Source organism: Crinia signifera, chromosome 7 (genome assembly GCF_055691185.1).
Source record: "Crinia signifera chromosome 7, ASM5569118v1, whole genome shotgun sequence".
In the NCBI taxonomy this organism is placed as follows: domain Eukaryota; kingdom Metazoa; phylum Chordata; class Amphibia; order Anura; family Myobatrachidae; genus Crinia; species Crinia signifera.
Genome location: NC_139223.1, coordinates 1,162,224 through 1,184,232, shown reverse-complemented (window position 1 = coordinate 1,184,232; position 22,009 = coordinate 1,162,224). Strand labels below are relative to the sequence as shown.

Below are 22,009 nucleotides of genomic sequence, written 5' to 3'. Positions count from 1 at the left end.
AGATAAGGTGTGGCGGTGTGATGGGCACTCTCTGTTCAGATAAGGTGTGGCGGTGTGATGGGCACTCTCTGTTCAGATAAGGTGTGGCGTGTGATGGGGCACTCTCTGTTTAGATAAGGCGTGGCCGTGTGATGGGGCACTCTGTTTAGAGTGGCGGTGTGTTGTGGCACTCTCAGTTCAGATAAGGCGTGGCCGTGTGATGGGGCACTCCCGGTTTAGATAAGGCGTGGTGGTGTGATGGGCACACTCTGTTTAGGGTAAGGCGTGGTGGTGTGATTGGGCACTCTCTGTTTAGATAAGGCACGGCGGTGTGGTGTGGCACTCTCTGTTTAGATAAGGCATGGCCGTGTGATGGGGCACTCTGTTTAGAGTGGCCGTGTGATGGGGCACTCTCTGTTCAGATAAGGCGTGGCCGTGTGATGTGGCACTCTCTGTTTAGATAAGGCGTGGTGGTGTGATGGGCACACTCTGTTTAGGGTAAGGCGTGGTGGTGTGATTGGGCACTCCCTGTTCAGATAAGGTGTGGCCTTCAGGTCGCCTTTCCATCCGTCATTGAACTCATGTCCCCTTCTTCTACTTACAGGCTGTTTGCCGACGTTCTAAACGATGTGGCCATTTTTATGGAGATCTTGGCGCCAGTTTTCCCATCATTCTTCACTCTGACACTGTGCATGGCCGGAGTCTTCAAGGTAACACATTCCGCCAGTATGGGTTCTGTCTGCATGATGTACATATAGGGTCACGTTACATTGTGCCCAATTCAGATCTGCTCGCTGGGCTGTGTGTGTGTGTTGGAGCCCAGCGAACACCCGCCTCCCTCTCTGCCCCCTAAGCCCCTTTTCTGGGCTGCAGATGGATGTGTACGGTTACACAGAGGAGGATTACATGGAGGGATTTCTCCTCCTCTCCCCGGCGCTCGCACCCACTGTGTCATCCCGGAGTCACTCGGGCACCGACATCATGCCAGTACCCCCCCCCCATAGCTTCTATGGGCGTGCCCCCATCTGTCAAACAGACTGCGAGGGGGAAATTGGTCGAAGGTGCACATTACTGACATCATTGGGAGAGGGGCCAAATTGGGACCTGTGTGTGCCTTGTTTTTGAGTCAGCCCCATAGTTATGTGTATCTGTAGGGGACAACGCTAAAAAAGGTGGAACACAGATACATGTCTCTGGTGTTAATTATATTGTTCTTCCGGTCTGACTGTCCATGCGTGTCCTGCCTGCCGCAGGACATGCACGACCCCTTCCCCAGCCCCCTTCCCCACCAATGAGATATGTTTACACTCGCCCACAATTCTGCACCAGGCAAGACCGGTAGTGGTCCTCTACATTCCCTGCCTAATGTTGTGTCCATCGGGGAATGGACTCAACCTCACCTGTGGTATCACAACGTTATCAGTCCTGTGAGGAGCGAGGTGGGGTCTCCATGGCCTAGACTTCCCAGCACATCTGTTTGTATTGGAGCCAGTCGCACAGGATTTGTATCTAGGGATAGGGATATAGGGATAGGGATATAGGGATATACGGATATAGGGATAGGGATATAGAGATAGGGATATAGAGATAGGGATATAGAGATAGGGATATAGGGATATAGGGTCCCCTGTTTATTGTGATTCTCAGGATAATACTCTATATTATAATCAGGGTTGTGCCACCACTAACATCAGTATGCTAATAAGATGGAGGGATAGGCAAGAGAATGTCTAGTTGCGGTGCACCAGGAGAAGATACTTATTTTAACCAATAAAAATGAACTTTTATTAGATTTTAGCAGCGAAATCTTAAAAGAAACACAAATAGGACAAACAAAGTAAATAATTGTTTGTGTTAAAATACCACGTGCGGGTTTTACCATGTGTTAGTATATCCTCTTAAATATTTAATAAATTTAGTTTCAGCGAATGTACTGCAGTTGCCGTGGTCCTGTACTGTATGTGTGACATAGAATGGCTGTCTCTGAATGAGAGGAGAATAACGGGTTCCCCTATCAGTGAATATTTAAGGATGGCTTCTCCTCACTTCAAAAACCAGTAATGTCTGCAACGCACTAAAATAATCACATATTTTTTTTTTTTTTTTAATTCAACAATTTTTTATTGATATTTTTAGATGCATAACAAACAAACATAAAAAAAAAAAAAAAATTTAAATACAGCAAAAATGACATAGCATAGCAATCAGATCAATATACAGCAATCGAGTCTACAAGTAATACAGTAGTATACATTGCAAAAATTACAATAGGGTGTATGGCTCCTTCTCATAACGGACAGCTCTCCCGCTATATAAGCAATAACACTGCAATCGTATATATTGATAAATCAGTCCAGCACATACGTTATTGGAGCGGTCATCCTAAGCAATATAACAACAACGTTACCACAGTACATGTTGCCTTGTAATTGAACCTTCGGTGACAGGGATAATTAGGCTCAGTGGGTCTGGCTACGAAAAAAGGATAGAGAAGAGTGTCTTCTTTGTTGGCGCACAGAGGTAATTTAGAAGAAAAAAAGTTTTGTTTAATATATTACTTTAAAATTTTATCTTTATTAATTATTTATTAAAAAACTGTCCTTTTTGTGAAATATGTAAGAAATGATTATTTTTGCCAATAAAATTGGTCAAACAGCTACGGTGTCCTTTATTGTCGTATTCTTATCGTTAAGTGGTTTTAATTGTACCTTAAATTAGGTTCTGTTTTTAGGGGAATTTTGTGCTCATATATATTGGAAAAAATTCCGGAGCATCAAATCAGAGAGAATATTATCATTGATATGTGCACTATCCTGCAGAGTGTTTTAAATTTGTACAGTCTGCTACTTGGTTTGTATGTGGTTTTAATTCCACTGGGGGCACGATATCAGATAAGGGTTTCAGGCAGATGCAGTGTTATCGCTATTTAATATTCCTCACTGAATTGATACCCTAAACAGACATTGGTTCCACTTAAAGTATTGAGTGATGAGGTTAAATGCGCTTGTTCACTCCTTTTTTTAAAAATGATTTATTTCCAGGGAGTGTAGGGGCGCTTCTAATGTTATATAATTAACACTGTTATATTGTGTCTATCCACTTTTAGGTTCTTATTACTTTATACACATTTGTAACTTATGCTATAATTGGCCAATTGATTGGATGGTGTGTACATATACAGCATATAAGTAACCAATTTGTTGCACACTGTATGGGATCCAACCTTGTTGATTTCCCCATATATTAAGTACAGACCTTATATTAGGTGCAATTTTATTGACATTTATATTACTATAGCAGACAATAATTTTAATTAACACAGTATGGTAGTAGTGTTATCACACATTAGCCATGTAAATGGATCATTCCGATTTTGTGTGTTTGCCTGCTATGGGGCACGCCCGGTGTATTGCAGAATAATTTGGACAAATACTTGCCCTCTAACACTTGCGTTGCCCTCTAATGTCTGTAGTCCTGAGTATGCTTACTTGCACTGTTGAGTCTGCTTTAATATGCTGACAGCTATATTTTACAGATTGCGTGGTGTGCAGGTGCCGGTCAAATATAAGCACATTAATTCATACACATCTGTGATTTATAGTGTGATTGGTCGTTTTAATTGTATGGTGTGTATACGTACGATGTTTCAGTAACCAATTTATTGCATAGTGCATGGGATCCCACCTTATGATTTTTACCAATTTGGAAGGTACAGACCTTGCATTTATGCAATTAAACTTTGGGACATAACATAATAGCAGATAATGTTTTACATTAACATAGTATAGTGGTAGTAATATCACACATCAGCCATGTAAAATGGATTGTACTGATTTTGTGTGTTTATCTGCTATGGGGCATATATAGTATATTGCAGAGTAATTCGGACAATTTGGATTACCTAAATTCTTGCCCTCTGATACCTATGTTGCCCTCTAATCTCTGTAGTCCCAAATATGGTTACTGTTATCGCTGAGCCTGCTTTATATCTATTTGATATGCTTTGCAGATTGCACAGTGTATAGATACTGATCTTATATATATATTTGTAAAGATGATGTTTTTTGTGTTACACCATATAAGCAGTTACAATGTTGGCCGTCTATTATACAGTACAAATCGTGTGTATTGCATTTAAACACTCCGCAGAGACAGTTACAATATCAGCCGGCTATTGTGGAATATAAGCAATCTATTCCCAGGGTGCTTGAGGCATACACGTTTCCAGGATTTAATGCCTGATATCTACGTGTTACTTTTTATTGCCACGAGTGTTTTGGGCAATAACTGTTTTTATATATCTTATATCTGCCGTGCTAATTTCTCTCGTACTATCTGTTACAAATACTGACAGTACGGTGCAGGGCAAGATACCAGAATTATGCCTCCTGATATGCGTTAATGCGGATTGCGTGCGCTTGTACTATAATGGTATATGCCGTCTGTCTGGCACTATACGTTTTGTAATAGCACGCGCTGAGTAGTTTAAGTATAGTACGATATGCTTGTATCAGATGATACTGGCGGTCCTAGCCGCAAGAACAGAAGCGCTCCTATCTCATGTGAGTCAAATTCATTCAATCACAGTTCAATACATTTATAAATAATTATTATGAAGGACAAGGAACACCGTGACGCCGACGCGCGTTTCACGGGTAACCGTTTTGTCAAGGCGAACCCGATTGCTCCGTTCTGATGGTTTTTAAAAGGAAGGGTACCAATCATGGCCAGTATTGCGTGTCACATGCTTTTCACAATGTCTCCGATTAGGAGATGCGTTTATAGATTATACTGATGCCCGGGTTCCCATAGGGATATATCGGCTTTCAGGGTATATGTATATTCTCTCTTATATTAGATTGCGGGTTATTGGCTTGTAGGTTTTTTAATAGATTCTTATGATTGTATAATTGTTAGATAGCAAATGGATTAATTTGGTGATAATGCGTTCTTATAATATTGTTGATTTAAAGATTGTGAGGATTTTGAATAGAAGTGAAGATTTGTGCTTTGGTGATTAGGTTGTAATTTAGGATTATGATAATGAAGTGAAAATAGAATTATATAAATGAAGTGATATGTATTTATTAATCGTTGTATTTATTTCAATGTGATATTTTATATAATAATTCGTGTCTTATAGTGAAATTGCAAATATTACCATTAAAATCATAAATAGTGATATTTTGTGAAAAACTGCAAACTAAGAAAGGGAGTGAAAAATGAAAAACCGTGCACTTATGTGTGATGATAAAATAATGGTATAAGTGAGTTTTGTTATATATGGGGGGGGGGGGGGAAATTGTGTCCTCTAAAATTTTGTCACTGTTAATACATTGCTTGCTTTTTACTTTTACTTGTATTTATTATTTTTTATTTTTTATTATTTATTTTTTGTGTTTTGTATCCATATCTATTGAGTGTATTCATTTGTGTGTTTTTACCAGTGGTATCAGTCTTGGATGAATTCATTATATACTGAGACAGTTATACTTTTTATTTGTATTGATGGTTTTATCGGAAGAGATTTGCATGATGTCAGATGAATTGTACATAACTGTTGTGTTCATTTAGTCCCTTAGGGTACATGCTGTCCATCATGAATATCATCTTGGTTTCGAACTGCAACAATTTCTTGTCCACATCCCCACCTCTGACACCCAAGTGGATATGCCTCATTCCGAAAGCCTGTAATCCCTTAGGGTTACCATTGTGATATGAGAGAAAGTGGGAGGCTATAGGGGTCAGGTTCTTAAAATTACTTTTATCCTGTTTTGCTTTCCTAATACTCCCTAGGTGTTCCAGGATTCTCACTTTAAATTTTCTTTTTGTTTTTCCAATGTAAACTTTGTTACATGGACAGGTTAAATGGTAAACTACTCCTTCTGTTGTGCAGTCTATGTAGTCATTGATGTTCCATTTGTTGTTATATTTATCGAAATAATGTGTTTTGGGTACCATGTAGGAACATGCCTTACATTGTCGGCAACAGTAGGAGCCCTTCTTTACAATGGATGGTTTGTGTAAGTCTGGTAAGTGACTTTGGACTAAGACATCTTTTATATTCCTGGACCGTCTCCAGCTTGTTTGCACTCTTTCAGGAAGAATTTCTCTCAGGTCCGTGTCGGTTTGGAGGACTGGCCAATGTTTTTGTAAGATCTTATTTACTTCCTGCCATTTGTTGCTAAAGGTTCCAATGAACCTGACAGGTTCTTCTTTTTGGGATTTGATTTTAGGTGTCAGTAAGGATTCCCGTGGCCGTTTTTTTATATCTTTCTTTGCTCTCTTTACTGTCCTCTTGCTATATCCTCTCTGATAAAGTCTTTCACATAATTGTTGTTCTCTCAGGTTAAAATCAGTACTTTGTGAGCAATTCCTTTTTGTTCTCAGGATTTCTCCCTTTGGTATTGCTTTGATGGTGGCTGGATGATGAAAGCTCGTTGCATGTAGTAAGCTGTTGGTGGCAGTTTCTTTTCGATAATTATCAGTTGTTATTTGTCCATTTTCCTCAATTTGTATTTTGAGATCCAAGAAATTGACATTTTTTTGACTCATGTTGCCTGATAGTTTGAGGCCCAAGGAATTGCAGTTTAGTTGACTTATGAAATGCTCTAAGTCTTGTTGTTCGCCGTCCCATATTAGCAAAATATCATCAATGTATCGTAGATACAGTATGATGTGGTCGGTGTACTGACTGTTGGTCTCGGCAAACATGACCTCCCTCTCCCACCACCCAAGGTAAAGGTTCGCATACGTTGGGGCACATGCCGTCCCCATCGCTGTTCCCCTTACCTGGAGGTAGTATCTGCCATTGCATGTGAAGTAGTTTTTTGTGAGGATAAACTCCAAAAGTTTAATCAGAAAGGAGTTAAAATCATCCTGTCTACTCATGCTTAAGAAGAATCCCGCTGCTTTGATGCCGTTTGCATGATGTATGCTCGTATACAGACTTTCAACGTCATATGTCGCCAGCCAGGTGTTAGGGCTGACTATGACATCTTGCAATTTTAAAAGTACGTCCATTGTATTCCTTACATATGAAGGGAGAGAGAGCACATATTGTCGCAGGTATTGATCAACATAGATGCTGGCTTTCTCTGTAAGGCATCCAACTCCTGCCACAATTGGTCTACCAGGCGGTGTTGTTTCATCCTTGTGGATTTTCGGTAAGAGATACAGGGTTGGTACTACAGGTGAGTCTATTTGTAAGAAAGCATGATCTTTCTTCGTGATGGTATTGTTTCTCCATGCATTGTCAATCAAGTTCTTATACATTTGTTGGTAATTGATGGTTGTGTTAAAGGTCAAAATTTTGTAGCAGGTGCGATCATTCAGTTGTTTATTCAATTCTTTAATGTACATAGACCTTGGCCATAAGACTATATTACCCCCCTTGTCTGAGGGTTTAATAATTACATCCTCCCATTGGGAGATCTCTTTGAGAGCTGTTCTCTCACCAGGTGTTAAATTGTCACGGTATGTTTCTATTGGATCTTGGTGATTGGAGAGGTTATCTAGGTCTTTTGAGACCAGATCCAGGTAAACCTTGACTGGTGGACAGATTTTAAATTCTGGAAAGAAGGTAGATTTTTTCTGTAGTTGTTTGCTGTCATGTGGTTGGAGTCTCAAATTAGTTTCCTCTTTCTCTTGTTCCAGATCTTCTAAGATTCTTAACATCTCCAAATCTTCTTTTGAGAACGAGGGGGGTATATCTGGATCAGGTACAGATTCTTGTGTCCTTTTTTGGCTACAAAAGAATTTTTTAAGAAGTATTTTGCGGGCAAAAAGTTGTGTATCCTTCTCACATTCAAATCTGTCAAATTTATTAACAGGTGAAAAGGATAGACCTTTTGATAGTAAGGAAATTTGGTCAATGTTAAGAGTTTTTGTGGAGAGGTTTATAACTCTTAAATGATCATCATTTATTTTCTGTACTGGCGTCTCTCTCTCGGTTCTTCTCGCCATTCTCTGTTCTCGCGTTTTCTTCTTGTTCCCCTTCCCTCTCCTGATCTTATATTGTCTGGGTTTGAACGTGCGTTCCTTGGGGTCATGTCTAAAAAAGATCTACGGTTGGTATCGAACATGCTTAGGGAGTTTTCGCCTTCTGATGAATCTACTTCTGAGGTGGAATAATTATTTCTGTTGTCATTCCTGTGTTTTGGGTTGTATGTTCTCCATCTATAAACCGTTCCTTGAGCAAAGTCTGTCCTATCTCTTTGTAGTTTCCTACGTTTCCTTTCAATGACAGTAGTTTCAAAATCTTCCACTTCTTTTTTGTATTTATTGTATGTTGCTTGAAACTTATCTAGGCCTTCAAATTTTTTTAATTTTTCTGCCAAAATTGTAATTTCTTTAGTGTACTGATTTAACAAGATTTCATCATGTTTTATGAGGATTTTAATTAGCTCAGTCGAACATTGTGTTAGGGTGTGTTCCCACTCTTTTTTCAAGTCCTCAGTTGCCAATTCATATGTGGGGAAGACTCGTGGTCGTAATCCTCTGGGTGTAATACTGTTCTTAAGATAATTGTCAAATGTGTTTTTATTCCACCAGGTCTTGCTTTGTTTAATTTGTATTTGTTTAAGAGAGAATAAATCATCCATCCAATTCCTGTTTAGAGGATCGTTTGTTTCCATTTCTCCACCTGAAAGGAGGTCTAAACCATTGTGCAATTTTTCTCTTCTGTCATCTAAGTCCTTTGCCAGATTGAAAGTTGCCATTTTTTTGTAGCAATCGGGTTAAATTAAATACCTTTATATTATCTAAAAGGTAATAGAGTTTTGTAAGTAGAGTGGTAAGTATTTGTGTTGTTTGCTCGATATAGAGCTGTTTGCCGTGCTAGATTGTATGAAGCTGAAGAATATCAGCTGGTTACAATGTTTAAATACAGGGAAGGGGGAGGAGGGAAGAAATCTGCACAGGCCGATGCTAGAGCATCCGATTTAGCCCCAATTGAGACAGTCCAAAATATAGTTCTCGGAGGGGGTGCAGCCAAAGACACTGAAATAGTTACGAAAAAAGGATAGAGAAGAGTGTCTTCTTTGTTGGCGCACAGAGGTAATTTAGAAGAAAAAAAGTTTTGTTTAATATATTACTTTAAAATTTTATCTTTATTAATTATTTATTAAAAAACTGTCCTTTTTGTGAAATATGTAAGAAATGATTATTTTTGCCAATAAAATTGGTCAAACAGCTACGGTGTCCTTTATTGTCGTATTCTTATCGTTAAGTGGTTTTAATTGTACCTTAAATTAGGTTCTGTTTTTAGGGGAATTTTGTGCTCATATATATTGGAAAAAATTCCGGAGCATCAAATCAGAGAGAATATTATCATTGATATGTGCACTATCCTGCAGAGTGTTTTAAATTTGTACAGTCTGCTACTTGGTTTGTATGTGGTTTTAATTCCACTGGGGGCACGATATCAGATAAGGGTTTCAGGCAGATGCAGTGTTATCGCTATTTAATATTCCTCACTGAATTGGTACCCTAAACAGACATTGGTTCCACTTAAAGTATTGAGTGATGAGGTTAAATGCGCTTGTTCACTCCTTTTTTTTTAAAAATGATTTATTTCCAGGGAGTGTAGGGGCGCTTCTAATGTTATATAATTAACACTGTTATATTGTGTCTATCCACTTTTAGGTTCTTATTACTTTATACACATTTGTAACTTATGCTATAATTGGCCAATTGATTGGATGGTGTGTACATATACAGCATATAAGTAACCAATTTGTTGCACACTGTATGGGATCCAACCTTGTTGATTTCCCCATATATTAAGTACAGACCTTATATTAGGTGCAATTTTATTGAGGACATTTATATTACTATAGCAGACAATAATTTTAATTAACACAGTATGGTAGTAGTGTTATCACACATTAGCCATGTAAATGGATCATTCCGATTTTGTGTGTTTGCCTGCTATGGGGCACGCCCGGTGTATTGCAGAATAATTTGGACAAATACTTGCCCTCTAACACTTGCGTTGCCCTCTAATGTCTGTAGTCCTGAGTATGCTTACTTGCACTGTTGAGTCTGCTTTAATATGCTGACAGCTATATTTTACAGATTGCGTGGTGTGCAGGTGCCGGTCAAATATAAGCACATTAATTCATACACATCTGTGATTTATAGTGTGATTGGTCGTTTTAATTGTATGGTGTGTATACGTACGATGTTTCAGTAACCAATTTATTGCATAGTGCATGGGATCCCACCTTATGATTTTTACCAATTTGGAAGGTACAGACCTTGCATTTATGCAATTAAACTTTGGGACATAACATAATAGCAGATAATGTTTTACATTAACATAGTATAGTGGTAGTAATATCACACATCAGCCATGTAAAATGGATTGTACTGATTTTGTGTGTTTATCTGCTATGGGGCATATATAGTATATTGCAGAGTAATTCGGACAATTTGGATTACCTAAATTCTTGCCCTCTGATACCTATGTTGCCCTCTAATCTCTGTAGTCCCAAATATGGTTACTGTTATCGCTGAGCCTGCTTTATATCTATTTGATATGCTTTGCAGATTGCACAGTGTATAGATACTGATCTTATATATATATTTGTAAAGATGATGTTTTTTGTGTTACACCATATAAGCAGTTACAATGTTGGCCGTCTATTATACAGTACAAATCGTGTGTATTGCATTTAAACACTCCGCAGAGACAGTTACAATATCAGCCGGCTATTGTGGAATATAAGCATTCTATTCCCAGGGTGCTTGAGGCATACACGTTTCCAGGATTTAATGCCTGATATCTACGTGTTACTTTTTATTGCCACGAGTGTTTTGGGCAATAACTGTTTTTATATATCTTATATCTGCCGTGCTAATTTCTCTCGTACTATCTGTTACAAATACTGACAGTACGGTGCAGGGCAAGATACCAGAATTATGCCTCCTGATATGCGTTAATGCTGATTGCGTGCGCTTGTACTATAATGGTATATGCCGTCTGTCTGGCACTATACGTTTTGTAATAGCACTTAATATATGGGGAAATCAACAAGGTTGGATCCCATACAGTGTGCAACAAATTGGTTACTTATATGCTGTATATGTACACACCATCCAATCAATTGGCCAATTATAGCATAAGTTACAAATGTGTATAAAGTAATAAGAACCTAAAAGTGGATAGACACAATATAACAGTGTTAATTATATAACATTAGAAGCGCCCCTACACTCCCTGGAAATAAATCATTTTTAAAAAAAGGAGTGAACAAGCGCATTTAACCTCATCACTCAATACTTTAAGTGGAACCAATGTCTGTTTAGGGTATCAATTCAGTGAGGAATATTAAATAGCGATAACACTGCATCTGCCTGAAACCCTTATCTGATATCAGTGGCGGAACTACCGTGGGTGCAGGGGGTGCAGCTGCTATGGGGCCCGGCGGCTGGGGGGGCCCGGGCCCCATGGACAGCAAGCAAGTACCCCCTGCACCATGACCGCTAATAATATTGCCAGATCGGAGCCGCCGCGTCCGCCATTAAAAGGGGCTTGGGCTAGCTGAGCAGTAAGTCAATGCATGTGTGCTGGGCTGGCCGGGGGAGAAGCCTGGAGGGGGAGGACGCCGCCGACCTGTACTTTGACCCGCGAGATGTAGCGGCATCATCTCACGGGTCTGCAGCAGCTGCTGGTGGTATTGGCCCCCAGGCCCGGCCGCTTGTCCGGCTTGTGAGGGAGAGACACTTTGTGCTGCTGCAGTGCTGCTTGCTCTGCTAGCCCCGCCCCCGGCCGCTGATGTTTCCGGCGCTGATGTGCTGTGGAGCCGGTGCGGTGGACGGTGCGGAGACCTGGCAAAGTGAATACTCTGTGGAGAGGACACACACCATGCTGCCAGAGGTAGAATCATCTGTCCTGGGGGGGGGGGTTTAGCGGCAGCTTTACTGGGTATGGGGGGGGGGAGGGGGTAATTAAAAGGCACACAGTGGTTCCTATAAGTAATGGGGGTAAAGAAGCAGTTACATAATGCCATCTATAGGGGGGTGCCTGTCCTGCCCTGCCTATCCTGCTCTCTCTCCTGTACTCTCTCTCCCCTCTTTCTTCCCTGCTCTCTTTCCTCCCACACATCTTTCTCTCAGCCCAAACACACACTCTCTCTACCCCTCTCTCCCTTTCCACCTGGCACTGTTTCTCTCCCGACACCCTCTCTCACTCTTTCTTCTGGCGCCCCTCCCCCATGGGCATTGTAGTGACAATGTGGGGGGGGGGGGGGCCCTGTCAAAGATTTTGCTATGGGGCCCACATCATTCTAGTTACGCCTCTGTCTGATATCGTGCCCCCAGTGGAATTAAAACCACATACAAACCAAGTAGCAGACTGTACAAATTTAAAACACTCTGCAGGATAGTGCACATATCAATGATAATATTCTCTCTGATTTGATGCTCCGGAATTTTTTCCAATATATATGAGCACAAAATTCCCCTAAAAACAGAACCTAATTTAAGGTACAATTAAAACCACTTAACGATAAGAATACGACAATAAAGGACACTGTAGCTGTTTGACCAATTTTATTGGCAAAAATAATCATTTCTTACATATTTCACAAAAAGGACAGTTTTTTAATAAATAATTAATAAAGATAAAATTTTAAAGTAATATATTAAACAAAACTTTTTTTCTTCTAAATTACCTCTGTGCGCCAACAAAGAAGACACTCTTCTCTATCCTTTTTTCGTAACTATTTCAGTGTCTTTGGCTGCACCCCCTCCGAGAACTATATTTTGGACTGTCTCAATTGGGGCTAAATCGGATGCTCTAGCATCGGCCTGTGCAGATTTCTTCCCTCCTCCCCCTTCCCTGTATTTAAACATTGTAACCAGCTGATATTCTTCAGCTTCATACAATCTAGCACGGCAAACAGCTCTATATCGAGCAAACAACACAAATACTTACCACTCTACTTACAAAACTCTATTACCTTTTAGATAATATAAAGGTATTTAATTTAACCCGATTGCTACAAAAAAATGGCAACTTTCAATCTGGCAAAGGACTTAGATGACAGAAGAGAAAAATTGCACAATGGTTTAGACCTCCTTTCAGGTGGAGAAATGGAAACAAACGATCCTCTAAACAGGAATTGGATGGATGATTTATTCTCTCTTAAACAAATACAAATTAAACAAAGCAAGACCTGGTGGAATAAAAACACATTTGACAATTATCTTAAGAACAGTATTACACCCAGAGGATTACGACCACGAGTCTTCCCCACATATGAATTGGCAACTGAGGACTTGAAAAAAGAGTGGGAACACACCCTAACACAATGTTCGACTGAGCTAATTAAAATCCTCATAAAACATGATGAAATCTTGTTAAATCAGTACACTAAAGAAATTACAATTTTGGCAGAAAAATTAAAAAAATTTGAAGGCCTAGATAAGTTTCAAGCAACATACAATAAATACAAAAAAGAAGTGGAAGATTTTGAAACTACTGTCATTGAAAGGAAACGTAGGAAACAACAAAGATATAGGACAGACTTTGCTCAAGGAACGGTTTATAGATGGAGAACATACAACCCAAAACACAGGAATGACAACAGAAATAATTATTCCACCTCAGAAGTAGATTCATCAGAAGGCGAAAACTCCCTAAGCATGTTCGATACCAACCGTAGATCTTTTTTAGACATGACCCCAAGGAACGCACGTTCAAACCCAGACAATATAAGATCAGGAGAGGGAAGGGGAACAAGAAGAAAACGCGAGAACAGAGAATGGCGAGAAGAACCGAGAGAGAGACGCCAGTACAGAAAATAAATGATGATCATTTAAGAGTTATAAACCTCTCCACAAAAACTCTTAACATTGACCAAATTTCCTTACTATCAAAAGGTCTATCCTTTTCACCTGTTAATAAATTTGACAGATTTGAATGTGAGAAGGATACACAACTTTTTGCCCGCAAAATACTTCTTAAAAAATTCTTTTGTAGCCAAAAAAGGACACAAGAATCTGTACCTGATCCAGATATACCCCCCTCGTTCTCAAAAGAAGATTTGGAGATGTTAAGAATCTTAGAAGATCTGGAACAAGAGAAAGAGGATATAGCAAGAGGACAGTAAAGAGAGCAAAGAAAGATATAAAAAAACGGCCACGGGAATCCTTACTGACACCTAAAATCAAATCCCAAAAAGAAGAACCTGTCAGGTTCATTGGAACCTTTAGCAACAAATGGCAGGAAGTAAATAAGATCTTACAAAAACATTGGCTAGTCCTCCAAACCGACACGGACCTGAGAGAAATTCTTCCTGAAAGAGTGCAAACAAGCTGGAGACGGTCCAGGAATATAAAAGATGTCTTAGTCCAAAGTCACTTACCAGACTTACACAAACCATCCATTGTAAAGAAGGGCTCCTACTGTTGCCGACAATGTAAGGCATGTTCCTACATGGTACCCAAAACACATTATTTCGATAAATATAACAACAAATGGAACATCAATGACTACATAGACTGCACAACAGAAGGAGTAGTTTACCATTTAACCTGTCCATGTAACAAAGTTTACATTGGAAAAACAAAAAGAAAATTTAAAGTGAGAATCCTGGAACACCTAGGGAGTATTAGGAAAGCAAAACAGGATAAAAGTAATTTTAAGAACCTGACCCCTATAGCCTCCCACTTTCTCTCATATCACAATGGTAACCCTAAGGGATTACAGGCTTTCGGAATGAGGCATATCCACTTGGGTGTCAGAGGTGGGGATGTGGACAAGAAATTGTTGCAGTTCGAAACCAAGATGATATTCATGATGGACAGCATGTACCCTAAGGGACTAAATGAACACAACAGTTATGTACAATTCATCTGACATCATGCAAATCTCTTCCGATAAAACCATCAATACAAATAAAAAGTATAACTGTCTCAGTATATAATGAATTCATCCAAGACTGATACCACTGGTAAAAACACACAAATGAATACACTCAATAGATATGGATACAAAACACAAAAAATAAATAATAAAAAATAAAAAATAATAAATACAAGTAAAAGTAAAAAGCAAGCAATGTATTAACAGTGACAAAATTTTAGAGGACACAATTCCCCCCCCCCCCATATATAACAAAACTCACTTATACCATTATTTTATCATCACACATAAGTGCACGGTTTTTCATTTTTCACTCCCTTTCTTAGTTTGCAGTTTTTCACAAAATATCACTATTTATGATTTTAATGGTAATATTTGCAATTTCACTATAAGACACGAATTATTATATAAAATATCACATTGAAATAAATACAACGATTAATAAATACATATCACTTCATTTATATAATTCTATTTTCACTTCATTATCATAATCCTAAATTACAACCTAATCACCAAAGCACAAATCTTCACTTCTATTCAAAATCCTCACAATCTTTAAATCAACAATATTATAAGAACGCATTATCACCAAATTAATCCATTTGCTATCTAACAATTATACAATCATAAGAATCTATTAAAAAACCTACAAGCCAATAACCCGCAATCTAATATAAGAGAGAATATACATATACCCTGAAAGCCGATATATCCCTATGGGAACCCGGGCATCAGTATAATCTATAAACGCATCTCCTAATCGGAGACATTGTGAAAAGCATGTGACACGCAATACTGGCCATGATTGGTACCCTTCCTTTTAAAAACCATCAGAACGGAGCAATCGGGTTCGCCTTGACAAAACGGTTACCCGTGAAACGCGCGTCGGCGTCACGGTGTTCCTTGTCCTTCATAATAATTATTTATAAATGTATTGAACTGTGATTGAATGAATTTGACTCACATGAGATAGGAGCGCTTCTGTTCTTGCGGCTAGGACCGCCAGTATCATCTGATACAAGCATATCGTACTATACTTAAACTACTCAGCGCGTGCTATTACAAAACGTATAGTGCCAGACAGACGGCATATACCATTATAGTACAAGCGCACGCAATCCGCATTAACGCATATCAGGAGGCATAATTCTGGTATCTTGCCCTGCACCGTACTGTCAGTATTTGTAACAGATAGTACGAGAGAAATTAGCACGGCAGATATAAGATATATAAAAACAGTTATTGCCCAAAACACTCGTGGCAATAAAAAGTAACACGTAGATATCAGGCATTAAATCCTGGAAACGTGTATGCCTCAAGCACCCTGGGAATAGATTGCTTATATTCCACAATAGCCGGCTGATATTGTAACTGTCTCTGCGGAGTGTTTAAATGCAATACACACGATTTGTACTGTATAATAGACGGCCAACATTGTAACTGCTTATATGGTGTAACACAAAAAACATCATCTTTACAAATATATATATAAGATCAGTATCTATACACTGTGCAATCTGCAAAGCATATCAAATAGATATAAAGCAGGCTCAGCGATAACAGTAACCATATTTGGGACTACAGAGATTAGAAGGGCAACATAGGTATCAGAGGGCAAGAATTTAGGTAATCCAAATTGTCCGAATTACTCTGCAATATACTATATATGCCCCATAGCAGATAAACACACAAAATCAGTACAATCCATTTTACATGGCTGATGTGTGATATTACTACCACTATACTATGTTAATGTAAAACATTATCTGCTATTATGTTATGTCCCAAAGTTTAATTGCATAAATGCAAGGTCTGTACCTTCCAAATTGGTAAAAATCATAAGGTGGGATCCCATGCACTATGCAATAAATTGGTTACTGAAACATCGTACGTATACACACCATACAATTAAAACGACCAATCACACTATAAATCACAGATGTGTATGAATTAATGTGCTTATATTTGACCGGCACCTGCACACCACGCAATCTGTAAAATATAGCTGTCTGCATATTAAAGCAGACTCAACAGTGCAAGTAAGCATACTCAGGACTACAGACATTAGAGGGCAACGCAAGTGTTAGAGGGCAAGTATTTGTCCGAATTATTCTGCAATACACCGGGCGTGCCCCATAGCAGGCAAACACACAAAATCGGAATGATCCATTTACATGGCTAATGTGTGATAACACTACTACCATACTGTGTTAATTAAAATTATTGTCTGCTATAGTAATATAAATGTCCTCAATAAAATTGCACCTAATATAAGGTCTGTACTTAATATATGGGGAAATCAACAAGGTTGGATCCCATACAGTGTGCAACAAATTGGTTACTTATATGCTGTATATGTACACACCATCCAATCAATTGGCCAATTATAGCATAAGTTACAAATGTGTATAAAGTAATAAGAACCTAAAAGTGGATAGACACAATATAACAGTGTTAATTATATAACATTAGAAGCGCCCCTACACTCCCTGGAAATAAATCATTTTTAAAAAAAGGAGTGAACAAGCGCATTTAACCTCATCACTCAATACTTTAAGTGGAACCAATGTCTGTTTAGGGTATCAATTCAGTGAGGAATATTAAATAGCGATAACACTGCATCTGCCTGAAACCCTTATCTGATATCGTGCCCCCAGTGGAATTAAAACCACATACAAACCAAGTAGCAGACTGTACAAATTTAAAACACTCTGCAGGATAGTGCACATATCAATGATAATATTCTCTCTGATTTGATGCTCCGGAATTTTTTCCAATATATATGAGCACAAAATTCCCCTAAAAACAGAACCTAATTTAAGGTACAATTAAAACCACTTAACGATAAGAATACGACAATAAAGGACACCGTAGCTGTTTGACCAATTTTATTGGCAAAAATAATCATTTCTTACATATTTCACAAAAAGGACAGTTTTTTAATAAATAATTAATAAAGATAAAATTTTAAAGTAATATATTAAACAAAACTTTTTTTCTTCTAAATTACCTCTGTGCGCCAACAAAGAAGACACTCTTCTCTATCCTTTTTTCGTAACTATTTCAGTGTCTTTGGCTGCACCCCCTCCGAGAACTATATTTTGGACTGTCTCAATTGGGGCTAAATCGGATGCTCTAGCATCGGCCTGTGCAGATTTCTTCCCTCCTCCCCCTTCCCTGTATTTAATCAGTGGGTCTGGCCCAAGCTCTCAGCCCCGGAGTGGGAGGAGTTTAGCCATCTAGACCATATGGATTGATACTCTTTCTCATTTTTCCTGGACATATAGACAAATTTTTCATGGGCCACTGTGTCATTAACCAAGGAGGCCCAGGCTGATACACCCGGAGTCTCCCCATTCAACCACATCCTGGCTATGAGCACCCTAGCCAGGGCACATATGTTTATCATGAAACGTCTATCTAAGGGGGTGAGGGCTCCCTCATCTATAGCGGAGATTAGGCAGGCGGCAGGTGTTATCGCGCCTCCCGGGATACCAGACTTACGCAGGAATTCTGTAACATCTGACCAGTATCTGGATAATCGAGGGCAAGCCCACAACATATGTAAAAAGGTACCTTCTGCTAGATTACATCTAGGACATGTCGGAGAAGAAGAACCTCCTATGCGATGCAGTAGGGTTGGGGTCATGTAAACACGGTGCAGAATAAAGTATTGTATCTGTTGGAATCTAACGCTAGTTGTGGATATCCCTGGAGCCTCCAGTGCGCTGGACCACAGGTCGTCAGACATGGCCCCTAAGTCAGCCTCCCACTTTGCCCTGACAGATGGAAGGAGGTCCGAGTGGCAACGCTGCTGTATAGCTGAATACAGTGTGGAAACAAAATGGTTGTCCGTGGCGTTCTGGATCAATACTTTAACAGGAGAGTTAACAATGGACCTAATTGCTTGTTGAGGGCATGTCGTATCTGAAGATATCTGTAAAATTGTGAGTGGGGATGGGAAAATTATTCCGCAACTGCTGGAAGGTTTTTAGGGTATTGTTATCATACAGGTCTCCCAAATTACAGACATTCCATCTACACCACGTATTTTCTAAAATATGACATTTATGGTAACAATTGTATCTTGTGTTGCAGTTTGGTAAGTGGCACTTTCACACATGTACTCCTTGTTTTATATACACACTTGTAGCTAGTCATAAATAGTATTGGTTGACACTCCAGATTTCCCTGTGGAGTGACAATGTCTTATGCATAGGACCGCTGGATTAACCCTCCGTATATACTCCCTATCATAGGGGATTGGTTGCAAAATATCCCCTACTACTTATGTGGTTTAATGTTTCAGAATTGATGGGGGCTGCAGAGTAAAATACCCTGTTGTGGTCTGCTGGTCATGCACGCCACAGTAAATGACAGGGATTATAAATCTGTTGTACAGGTATGTACTATGCTGCGGTACAATATCAATATGCAAGTATCCACTTGTTAATCACTATCCGCAGTATATTGCAGGAAATAGAGGGTTAAGTTAACATATGCACAATGATGACGTGGGCCGTATACCCACTGATGGTGAAGAAAGGAGATAGGACTGTCCCTTGGGGGGCAGAACTTGGGGGCGCCTGTCAGGAGTTGTCTAACCAGCAGCCGTTCAGTTAAAGGGATAGTTAGTCCTGTACCAATACAAAAACAAAAGAATTTGAACAGCGCGTGTGTTTAGAGAATCAATGAATAAAATATTTAATAAACGATTGGATGGTCTCTTACAAAATGTATACAACCCCCTTTAATATAGCAAGTATATTGCAGAGTCCCTTCATCCAGGGGTTGGTTCGGACTGTGATCCGGATTAAAACGCATAAAAAGGGGGGTTTCCCAGCAGAACTGACGCGTTTCGCCACTCCTGGTGGCTTTAATAAAGGTGCGTAGCTGTCCATGTCAGGGCTGGCTTTATATACCTTGGTATACAAGTCACATGGCAGATTAGCCGCAGGTGCCAACATCCAATCACACATAAATAATGCAAATAATTAAAAAAATGAACAGGAGGCAAAATATTTAATCAATGATCAATCGCAGTAATATCACCACATTGAGAAAATATTTACAATTAACGTTGTCTGGGCCTAAAGAATCGTCTATCAAGCTTAAATAAGCCACAAGCCAGAGATTGAGCTGATTGGTTATTATAGTGGGCGTATGTATGACGCTGCTGGCGTCCCCCGTTGTCCGGGGAACGACTGCTGCCCAGCATATATATGAGTGGCTTGTTACATGGGCTCCCGGCATCGCTGTTGCCGGGTAACGCAGCGTAATGCCGGAAGCACATAATGTCCACTGCTTCACATTAGTTCTGTTATAGCCGGAGGCCGGATGTGAGCGCGTTCTCCGGCATATTAGTTAGATTCTAATGACATGTCCGGCTTGCTGGCGTCCTGGTTGCCAGGTTACCATTAGATAACTATTATAATATCTACTATATCCTCAGAAGGGTTATTATGTATCAAATAATGTGTTGTATTGTAGAACTTCAGCTGTTGCTGCCCCTCGGCTCCTAGATGTTACAGGAGAAAGTTCTAGCTAAACAGAAGTTCTTTTATGTTCCGTCTAATTATTCTTTATAGGTCACAGTCCTAACAATTGTTATACTCAAAGAATGGCAATTATATATAATGTATAGACTATAATCTAATACTATTGTGTATAGTTAATTACACAAATAACAGAGGATGAAAAGGAGCAGAAGCTAAATAAAATATACATTTATGCAATAGCCGCACATATACCTGAAGGGAATTCTTTAGGGAAGCCTTGAAGAGACACTCCATTTTTTCTAATATATTGGGACCAATAATGTATGACATAGTAATACCTAAATAGGTAAGAAAGAAGGTACAAATATTATCAATATAAAGAGACTTAGTAGGTAAAAGATTCAGAAATGGAGTTCAATGGGAAGATCTCACCTTCAGTTTGAGAAATAGAATCTCTGATATATATCATTTAAGGTGCCCATACACTAGTAAGATTTATCTTCAGATCTGGCTGGTTGGAACAAAAACATGGTTATGGATGAGTGACAGTTTGTCAGTTTTCCAGCATTTCCAAGCAAATGGTCAACTGTCATTTGCTCTCATCCATAACCATGTTTTTGGTCCAATCAGACAGATCTGCAGATAAATCTGCTTGTGTGTGGGCACCTTAAGATTTCAACTTCCCTGTTATCCTGGTACTAAACCGTATTACACAATTAGTTCTGTAGTGTTCACTCTAGGATGGAGACGGGGCAGGGCGCCGGGGGGGCAGACCGGGCCACAGCTGGGGGCGGTCCTGGGCCGCCGGCGTCACGAAAGGGGCGTGCCCGGGCCGCCGGCGTCACGAAAGGGGCGTGCCCGGGCCGCCGGCATCATGAAAGGGGCGTGCCCGGGCCGCCGGCGTCATGAAAGGGGCGTGCCCGGGCCGCCGGCGTCATCAAAGGGGCGTGCCCGGGCCACCGGCGTCATTAAAGGGGGTGGGACCGCCCCCTCCAAAGCCACTATGCTGCCGGGGAAGCGCCGGGCATGGCTTCCCCGTGAGGCTGTTTTAGCGGGGCGCTGCGAGAGGGGCAGGGTGCATTTTGCCCTTTAAAAATCAGGCAGGGCGCAGCGCCCCGCTAAAACAGCCTAGCAGGAACACTAGTTCTATTCTTTGAGAACATCTAATTTCCAGCTACAAATCCAATTCATTTAAGTCCTTCTCATTCTCGTTATGAAAAATTCCTGACGTCAAATCTGTGAGACTGAGGTCTCCTCCATACTAGGCATCTATGGTACCTACTTTATTCACATTTTTACTCACCAGGTTTTCACCACAAAATTGCATTATCCTTCTCACTTTCACCCTTTTTTTCCTTTTCACTTTTTCCTTCATATGTACCAGACACTTCACTTTGAGTCATTTCATGACGTACTTTACACACATTTTTATTATTAAATGAACCGTAACATTTACAGTTGCATCACTAATTATTCCTAAACACGCCTCTTCATGCTGCTTAACATCTAGGGGTCATCCATCGCACATTCACTTTGATTGTACATAACCTCATGGTCCAATAATTGGACACACTCTATACTCACTACTCACTAACACCTCATTTTAAAAATGCCTTTACACCAATTAATACCAAGAATCCGAGAGCATCACACTAAT

General features: G+C 39.7%; 1 protein-coding gene across 3 annotated transcripts in view; it reads left to right on the top strand.

Annotated features, from left to right (window-relative positions):
* The window catches only part of RUSF1 (RUS family member 1), a 130,644-nt gene that overhangs the window by 43,538 nt on the left and 65,097 nt on the right, over positions 1 to 22,009 (top strand). For all 3 annotated transcript variants that reach the window (XM_083152190.1, XM_083152191.1, XM_083152192.1), the window contains exon 7: positions 584 to 689. In XM_083152190.1, the coding sequence (XP_083008316.1) occupies positions 584 to 689 (106 nt within the window). The remainder of the gene's footprint in view (positions 1 to 583; positions 690 to 22,009) is intronic.